General features: G+C 33.5%; 2 protein-coding genes across 2 annotated transcripts; both read left to right on the plus strand.

Moving 5' to 3' along the window:
* Positions 1–2148: 2148 nt before the first annotated feature.
* LOC145113232 (protein FAR1-RELATED SEQUENCE 5-like) lies at positions 2149–2910 on the plus strand. Its single transcript, XM_079049341.1, has one exon. The coding sequence runs from the start codon at positions 2149–2151 to the stop codon at positions 2908–2910; it is 762 nt and encodes a 253-aa protein (XP_078905467.1).
* Positions 2911–2987: 77 nt separating this feature from the next.
* LOC145113233 (protein FAR-RED ELONGATED HYPOCOTYL 3-like) lies at positions 2988–5302 on the plus strand. The gene is made up of 3 exons (XM_079049342.1): positions 2988–3239; positions 3548–3988; positions 4955–5302. The coding sequence occupies exons 1-3, from the start codon at positions 2988–2990 to the stop codon at positions 5300–5302; spliced, it is 1041 nt and encodes a 346-aa protein (XP_078905468.1).
* The last annotated feature ends 5090 nt before the right edge of the window (positions 5303–10392 follow it).

A 10392-nucleotide genomic window follows, 5' to 3' on the forward strand; every position in this document is an offset into this window, starting at 1 on the left:
TTGTGTACCTTCTAACTTTTTTTTTTTGGTACCCTTTAACTTTTCTTTTTTTACAACTTTACTATAACTTTCTTTTACAAACCTATTTTTTTTTCTTACCATTTTTCCAAAAGTTATAAGTTTTCTTCTATGAATTTTGTCCAAATTTTTTAGAGTTTGGTTTTATATGCTTTTAAGAAATTGGTTTTGTTAATATTTTAGACTTCTTACATCTATTTTTACAACTCAAGGTTTTTATCATCCATTTCTACAATTAATTTTTATTTCCCCTATTTGTATGTACACGTGTTTTTAAAGAGTTTTCCGTTTCTACAAATTAATTTGTTTTTTTCTTTCTCACAGTTTCCTGTATATTTGGTAGTTTGTGTTATTTTAACGAACACATGGTCTAACACAATGTGCGGAATGCAAACTCTAATTGGTTTTGTTAATATTTTAGACTTCTTACATCTATTTTTACAACTCAAGGTTTTAATAATCCATTTCTACAATTAATTTTTATTTCCCGTATTTGTATGTACACATGTTTTTAAAGAGTTTTCCGTTTCTACAAATTAATTTGTTATTTTTTCTCATAGTTTCCTGTATATTTGGTAGTTTGTGTTATTTTAACGAACACATGGTCTAACACAACGTGCGGAATGCAAGCCCTAATTAGGTATAAGATGTAAACGAGATAACATATGTATAAGGCAATGTGGAGTGGTCACCACCAACCTACCGAAAAAGCGATGTCACCTCTGCGTCACATCAGCTTCACCACCAACCCACTAGACATTGGAAATGTTTATCACCCCACTACATTCCTTTTTTTTATATTTTTTTAGCATTAAATTAATTAAAAAACATAATTTATAACATAAATAAATATTTTAAAAACATAGAAAAATAAAACCTCATTTCATATATATATATATATATATATATATATATATATATATATATATATATATATATATATATATATATATATATATATAGAGGATCAAATGAGAACACCTAAAAGGTTGAGAACGCGAGAACACTATCAACCAATCGTTTAAGGAGGGCAAATGAGTAATTTTGTATTTAATATAATTAATAATTCATATAATATAATTAATAATTCATATATTAGCCATTATTCGGTACCTACAATCAAGGGATATTCCATAGATATTGTGGATTGGTTGATACAGTTTCTATCTAACTGAAAACTAACAAACAAGAAAGTCAATCGAAGAGTATTAGTCGATCGACAATTGCATCAAGAACATCGATTATAATGCAAACTAAGAACTGATACGTTTGAACATCCAAATTAAAATCGAAGAAGGAATGGTTTGATGATAGTAGCGACGATACTGATCAATCCGACGATCAATCAATCGACAAAAATCAATACTATGATTACGTCAGTGAAGACTATAATGATCAATCGGTCGATCAATCAAGCGGAAGAAATCAATACTCTGATCATGCGAGTGAAGGTAACATTATCAATATCAGTTCATACAGTTCATACAAATCATGTCGTGGGAGCCCTCCTGTTTTGTTAGCAAATAAAAACCACACTTCATTAATATTGCTATTTTTTTCAATTTGTGTATTATAATCAACAATGAAGTATATGATTCATTGTTATACACATGTTCATTATTTTCAATTGATTAAATACTTCAATGTTGTTTATTGTTAAATACTTGTTCAATATGATCAAATTATTAACTACTTCATGAATAAGTAATGAATCTGAATGTATATTATGTCCCTTGATGAATTGTTTACGTTAATATAAAGTTGTTTTTTCTGTTATTTTATTGCAATTCATGTATTATAATCAACAATGAAGTATATTATTCATTGTTGTACACCTGTTAATTATTTTCAAATGATTAAATACTTCAATGTTGATTATTGTTAAATACCTGTTGATTATGATCAAATTATTATCTAGTTCATGAATAAGGAATGAATCTGAATGTATATTATGTCCCATGATGAAGTGTTTACGTTAATATAAAGTTGTTTATTTGTTTATTGGTTTTGATGTCTAAAAAAATAAGTATAAATGGATCTGATTCTGACGAAGAATCATTCAATAGTAATGTTGTTGACTCGCCTGGTGGAAAAACGAAGTTGTGAAAACCTATTGTTCCTAAAGAATTTATGCCATATATAGATGCTACTTATCAATCATTAGAGGAGGCGGTTGAAATGTATAAATTATATGCAGATAAAGCAGGTTTTGGTGTCAGGTTTAATACAATAAAGAGGTTTGGGGATAAAACCATTAAATTAAGGTATGTAGTGTACAACGAAATGGGTAAAATACCTAACAGATCAACTGACACTTTGGATCCTGAAGGAAGTGGTAGGAATAAACGAAACTCAAACTTCAGAATCACGGACTGCAAGGCATTGATAAAGTTTGAACGACTACATATGGGAACTAATGCTTGCAAAATATATGAGTTCGAAGAGAAGCATAACCACCCCCTAGATACTAAAGAAGAAAGACGATATTCCAAACGTGCACGGCAACTTAGTTATAAAGACAAGGAGTTTATAGTGCGTTCCGCAACATCTAACATTGGTGCAACAAACACACATAAGTTACAAGCTAGTTTGCAAGGAGGTTATGAAAATGTTGGCCCTGAAGTCATTGATTATAAAAATTTTAGAAGGAAGATGGGAAACATTAATGGTGACAAAGATGCACAACTGGTTGTTGACAAAATGAACATGAGGAAAGATGAGTTACCGAATTACACATTTGAGTATAAATGTGTTGATAGTGTGTTAAACGCAATGTTTTGGGTGGATGAAACCGATAAATTATATTACAAGGAGTTTGGAGACGTGATCTCATTTGATGCTACATTCCGAACAAATATGTATGATGTTATAGTTTTATATTTTTTACTTTAATTATGATTATTGTTATTTTATTTAGTTTTTAATAACCGGTGAATCTATTTTTAATTAATTTTTAATACAGGTAAGGAATGATTTTTATGCCGTTTATAGCCATTGATAACCATAAACGTTCAATAAACATTGGAGCATGTTTGTTAAGCAACGAGTCAAGAGAATCATATCGTTGCTTGCTTGAAGCTTTTTTGAAAGCACACGGAAAACACCCTCAATTCGTTTTAACAGACCAAGATCCAACTGTTATACAGGTGGTTGAAACAATATTTCCTAATTCTAATCACAGATTATATATGTGGCACATTATGAAAAAATTACAAGCAAAGGTATGTATACTTAATTCATTGTTAGACAAAAGTATTGAATATTCACAAATGATATAACCATTAAACTATTTAATTGATTATAAAATCACTACAATTACTTAGTAGTTGGTTTAATCACGAGCAACCTGTTTATTCAATAAGGATTACAACAGTTTTCGTTTTCACACAAATGATTAGCACAAAACCTGTTAATTCACAGATCATCTTATCAACGTGTAATGTTTTTTTTCTAGGTTTCAGCCAATTTTTTTAGAAACACTGATTTTCGAAAGCGTTTTACTAAGCTTGTTTGGAATGTCTATATATAGCCTAAAGTCTTTGAATCAAGGTGGAAAGTTCTTATGAGAAAGTTTAAACTACAAGACAAAAGATGGTTCAAAGACATGTACAAAGATCGAAAACTTTGGATTCCAGCTTATTTTAAAGACATGCCACTACATGGTCTGATGAAAACTACTTCAAGGTCTGAAAGTATAAACTCATTTTTTAATAAATACTCTTACTCTGGTAATTTGCTTATTTATTTCATGATGAACTATGACACCGCAATTGGAAAGCAACGAAATGGTCAACAGAAACTAGAGCATGATACAAAAAAGGCAAACCATGAACCGACGCTTCCAACTGAATTAGTAGAACATGCAGCTGCGGTTTACACTAAAACAATTTTCTATGAGGTCAAAAAAGAAATATTTAAAGCAGCTTGGTACTATTCTATTGACAGCGTGGAAATGATAGATGGGTGGCAAGTTGTTATCACAAAAGGATAAGAGTAAACAACTGAAGATAAAATGCAAGGTATTTTTCATATTTGACATCATATTCATTGATGATTACACATGTATATATTTCATTATTTATGAATAAGTAGTACTTGTTTTAATTTTGTGTAATAACCACTAACTAATTGATGGGTTTTATACAAACAATCCTATGTGTGCATGCAACCCTAGATACGGATCTATGTTTTCACTATTAGTTATACAACATTATGAACACAAAAGAAACCTAACATGCTCCTAGGTAATTTCGAAAATCATAAAAGAGAATGAAATACATACCTCTTGTATCTTGAATCTTCTTGTCTTTGAAAGCAAGTACCACAAGTGTAGTACCTCTAATGGCTCACAAACACCAAGAGAAAATGGAGAGGCAAGAGAGAGAGGGGTGGTATGAAATTCGGTTCTAGGAACCCTAGGTATCAAGTGACCGAATTTCTTATGCCAAGGGGTCTTTATATAGGTGTAGGAATTAGGGTTTCAGTCCTTATCCTTATCTGGTTGCTTAGCCACCAAGCAGCCCAAAGGATAACCCTAGAAACCTTATCATGGACGAATTATAAGGCCTTATCCCCTTGAATTCTTCCACCCTATCATATAGGGCATCCTTTGCCCTAATTTACAGTTCAGTCCCCCTAGTTCAATTAACTTCTTTTGATCACAAAATTAATTCTTAATTAATTCTCGACCAATGTTAACTAAATAAATATGATTTCTCTTTTAATATATTATTCATATAATATATTAATAAACCATAATAACCTCTTTCTCTATTATTTCTCCAGTCAAGTTGCTTTGGTGAAGGCAACCCAAAAGGACCATGCACAACCGGGTCAAGTACTTACTAAATATGGTTACGGGCTTAGACACTAATCCAACAATAATATGTTAATTCAACCACTTACTGACATATCATATTTTTCATCTACAATTTAGGTTGAACTAAAATTGCCTAAAAAAGAAGTTAAATGTTCGTGCAATAACTTTATACGTACATGCATTTTGTGTCGACATATTTTTACTGTCTTGAAGAACAACCATATTGAAGAGATTCCAGAGCAGTATATTCTCAGAAGATGGAGAATGGATGCAATTTCCAGCCATTTGCTTGCCATTAAACATGTTTCTATAGAAACCGAAGATAACGCCTTTAAACTTCTAACAGAGGCTTACAGTAATATTGAATACTGCTTGGATCATTTCAAAAGAAGTAAGGAGAAATTATTGGCAAAGAAAAAAACTAGAATTTGCACGGGTTGCAATCAATATGTTAACCGTAATTAGAGGACTTGCAAAGTCAGACTTGCACGAGAGTCAACACAACCTTAAAATGGTCCATTAATTTGCGCAAGTGATTCACTTTTTTTTATTAGATTTATGAAAAAGAAGATGGTTCTTTGAATCAATACGTTATTTTGTTTTAAAACACTTTTATATCATTTATAAATTTATTTCATATTTGTTTGTTGATATAGTATTTCATGTTTGTTTGTTGATATAGTTTATTCATAACTTTAACAACATTCATTTTCAACTTTTGTTAAATTCAATAATGAATATTATTTTAAAATATCATTGAATCATACTTTAAACTGCAATTTACTTAAAAAAAACCAAATCATAACAGAATAATGTTGTCAAAAAAGTTAACATACGTATACATAATACTTCCATATTAATTTATTCACAATTCATTTTAAATAAACCATATTTAAATAGATGAAAACATTACTTATATACTCCGTTCATAACTTTATTCAGTTCTGGTTTACCATAATATTGTTTACACTATATTATTTATCCATTTGAACATATATTTTAACATCAATCATTGTAGACTATTGTTATTGTCATTTCAATTATATAAACTTGTTATTGCATTGATTTAGTAGTATATTGTAGTAATAAATGTTTAGTATTTAATAATCATCATTGAATGAATGTGCCAATCATAAATGAATAATATTGTGCAAAATACTTACAAACACCACAACATAAAAAAAATGTGCACACGATATTAATCATGTTAATCATAAATGTTTGACTGATGCTATTTCCAAATTTAATTATTCAAAATTAATATAAATCAACCATATATAACAGATGAAAATACTACTTATCATTCCATTCTAAAGTACCAAACCAAGATTACCATAAAGCATTGTACGTTAGTGTAACGCCCGTGTTTCTAGGCTAGGCATTAATATTGACATAATAATCTAGGTTAACCTTTGTAACTCATTTTGAAGAAATGAAAAGGAATTATGTGAATTATGTGTTTTAAGCTTAATTACTAGGATTTAATTAATTAAGAATAAAAATGAGCGTCGAAAATAAATATTAGATAAAGCCGATATCTATTAAGAAAGTTGTAGTGGTCGTGACAAGGATTACGGATATATAAAGAATACCAAAATCCGAGTTATAACGAAGAAGTTATGACCTGTCGAAGTTTCGCGACAAAACCGGCACGGTGCCGAATGACGTAAAAAGTGAGTTTTTGATAAACTACTTTTTAGCCTTAGTGATCTAAACGAAAGTCGTAGTGTTCGTTAAACCGAGAGTATGTATAAAAAGAACACCCAAATCTGACTTCGTATGAGGAAGTTATGATTTTTCTAAGTTTTAGCTTAGCAGTAGACAACTAAAAACTCGAATTTTAGATCGAGTATTTTTAGCCGACACAACCTAAACGAGAATCAAAGGTCTCGTCAATAGTAGTACAACGGTAAAAAGACAGACGAAAACGGACGTCGGATGAAGAAGTTATGAATTTTTAACGGATTTCCTGTCCCGGTCTGTTAAAAATAATAATATAAAAATTAAAGTCAAAATTAGCCGACAAAGTCTAAACGAAAGTTGTAGAGCGTAATTTTACCTACGCGTGCATATAAAGAACGTAAAAAACGGAGCCCGTATGCGAAAGTTATGGATGTTAGAAGTTTTGGCACAAAAATCGAGAAAAAATGTCAAATCCGAGAAATTTCGCATGGTGGGACTTCGGCCACGTCACCCTCGCTCATAACGTGCCACGTGTCTGAAAATGCTGAGTCACCGAAGCCAGCTGGCGAGGCGTGTCGCATGCCCTCGCATCCGAAGCGCGGTCCAGTAGCGATCCGATGCGTGCCCTTTCTTGCGTGTCCGACCTTCGCATGGTGTGCCACGACTCCGAGCCTCGGACCTAGACCTCGGTCCAATCAGAGGCCAACAGCTCACCCCTCGCACGTGCGAGGCACCTGCCTTCTCTTCGCATCTGCTGCCGCGTGGATTCCTCTCAGCCGTCCGATCAGAAGCCTCGCCCCAATAAATAGAAGGGTGTGAGACCTCCCGGGGATAATTTGGAAATTTGTCATTTTTAACCCCTTAAACAATATTTCTTACATTCCAACTTCCCCCAAAGCCCCGGTATTATACCAAACACCCGAAACACGTCCCGAAGTGCCCGAGAAGCCCGAGAAATTTATCTTTTCGGTTTTGAAGCCCAACCCTCGCAGAGCCCGGTTTCTGAATAAAACTCCCGGTTTTATTAGAAACGATCGTTTTAGGAAACGAAGTGCTGCCCGATTATCAGTAAATCAAGTGAGTGTGTAGTTACTTTCACCTTACACATAGATATGAAGTATTTAGCTTAAAATACGTGCTATGTGTAATTATATTAATTGTTTTTTTGAGGTGACTGTTGAATAGATGTTTTATACAAGTTTTAAACTGTATATGTATTTTATCTACAAATATGTTGGGTAAAACATGGGTAGACGAAATAGTCGATGGGTGTTAAAATGATGAGAGGCCTCGATGTTGTTGTTGTTGTTGTTGTTGTTGTTGTCGTCTAGCGGATTATAGATGACGACCACGGACCTTTCTAGACAGTCCAGTGGAACACTAGCAGGTTTGCAACTTGTAGGTGTTGATGAACTATATGTTCATTGGCGTACTCCATCCCCCTCATGGTTGCCTTTAGGACATGTATGGCTGAGGAGTCCCCTTAGCAGTAGTGTCCATCCCGATGATATTCCTTAGGCTAGGTCCCTTGTGATAGGTGTTTAGGGACGTAAAGTGAGGATAACGGGAATGGGTAATCAGGGTTATTGTTGATTGATGAACTTAATAAGTTTAATATTATTGTGGGTTGAAAACCCTATATGCTCACCAGGCTCCCAAGCCTGACCCACTCAGCTTTTTATTATTACAGGTAGTGGACCCCGAGCATAGTCGGAGGATGATGAGAGATTTTTGGATTATAGGCCAGTAGTTGTAAATAACTGTTGTAAGGCTTATAATGTCTTGTTTATGCTTTTGCTCTGTATCGGAACATGACATCCCGAGGTTTTGATATGAAATGAAATTATATATTTCTTAAAGAAAGGTTTTGATAAAATTTTATCATGTTTTGTTTTGGGGACCAATTTCGCAACATCTTTTAAAAGGATTTCTCTGACTTTATTTTAAAAACCATAAATTAAATCGGTCTTTTCTGGCCGAGAAATTAGGGGATGTCACAGTTCGTATCAGAGCATTAGTTTAAGCGAACTAAGAAATTGTAGGATTTCTAGACTTAAACTTAGAATGCTAAGTGATGATTGTGAGATGAGTGTCTACCATATTTTAGACACGAGCACTAGTTTATTTTAGGAAAGATGCCTAAAATGTTTTTATGTGCTAAATGCTATATGTTTGCCAAATATGCCATTATTTGTTCGGATCTATGGTCTGTTGCCGACCGGATCAGGAAACCTTATGTGTGTAGGATTCTAAGCGTACGATTACGATATTAGAACTAACATGTAAACGTTTCAGAGTGATAAGGGAATTGAAATGTCTATCAAGGATAAAGACCTAAATTCACCTTATTCGGTATATAGATTATAATGGCAAGAACTCGAAGTGGAGTGGGAAATGCAACAGAAACCAACAACCTCAACCCCAAGTGGTGGAACAGGTTCCTATAGTAGGAGCTGCACCAGAACCCATCACCATGGCTAGAGTACGAGCTGTGATTCAGACCATGATGGCTGAACAAAGGGAGGAATTGAGGCAAATGTTGCTGAACAACAGGGATGAACCTTCAATTCATGTTGAACAACGTGAATTAAATGACGATCGATCTGAAGAAGGAAACAACAGTAGATCTGTAGGTCATAGTGAACTGCTTGTGGTTGGGAGAAATAACCACGAGGATAGAGTGGAGAGAAATGGGTGCAAGTATAAGGACTTTATGACTTGCAAGCCATCGACCTTCACTGGAAAAGAAGATCCCGTCGGAGTAATGGATTGGATCTCGGAAATGGAATTGGCTTTCATGACTTGTGGTTGCCAAGGCAAGTTACAAACCACATTTGTAGTGTGCCAGTTCAGGGGTAGTGCTGCTCGTTGGTGGAACACTCTGGGGAAAACCCTAAGCCCTAATGAGCCACTGCAACTGACTTGGGGAGAGTTCTTGGTGCACTTCAAGCGCAAGTACTGCTCGGCCCAAAATGTGCTTGAGTTAGAAAACCAATTTCTAACGTTGAAGAAGGGGAGTATGACCGTTGATGAATACACAAATAGCTTCACAGACAAAATGGAGTTTGCTTCCACCCATGTACGTTTCCATGTGACGCAATGTGAACACACCAAATCAATGTGGTTGTTTATTGTTCTCCAAGGCATTTCCAGTCTATGTGGCATCACATGTGAAAACATCTCAGTTTTTGGATGATTCTGAGATCTTAAGTAATCAAGTATGTACGTTTTCTGAAAATGTTAAAAAATTTGTTAAGATATATGAAACGTTATTTAATAACTAATGTAACTTTTAATGATCACTTACGACGATCTGGGGCACTTGACCATATCTGACATCAATAGGATCATCAACTTTGTTGTTGTCAATGATTAAAACTCTGGGCGTTGTAGATTGATTACAAAAAGGAAAATGTGGAAGGAACAGACAACCGGTAGGAAAAGCTGGAAAATGGAGTAATTTAAAGTTATTCAATGTATTTTATACTTATATATGATTACTAATAAAATAACACAAAAAATAATAACATGTTCAGATACGTATCTTACTAAACCAACATAGCGTAGTGTTGAGTCCATATCTTCAATAGAACGCAAAAGATTCACAAGGAATTTAGCTTTGCGTTCACTTTTTGTTAACTTACCTTCTAGGCACAAATTCTATAATGTAGTTTTCAAAAGTCATTAGTTTTGTCAACAAACTACTTTTAAAATATATTTTAATCATAAATGAATTATACCGTCAACTCCATCTTGCAATAAACTCTTAGAGGAGATTCTGGTGCACGCTTACTTTCATCAAGATTCAACACTTGACTCCAACAATCAATAACTTGACCAAATAATTCACAGGTAGGAAAAAACTTTCCATG

This window comes from Lactuca virosa, chromosome 5 (genome assembly GCF_052849685.1).
Source record: "Lactuca virosa cultivar CGN04683 chromosome 5, Lactuca_virosa_CGN04683_v6, whole genome shotgun sequence".
Taxonomy (NCBI): domain Eukaryota; kingdom Viridiplantae; phylum Streptophyta; class Magnoliopsida; order Asterales; family Asteraceae; genus Lactuca; species Lactuca virosa.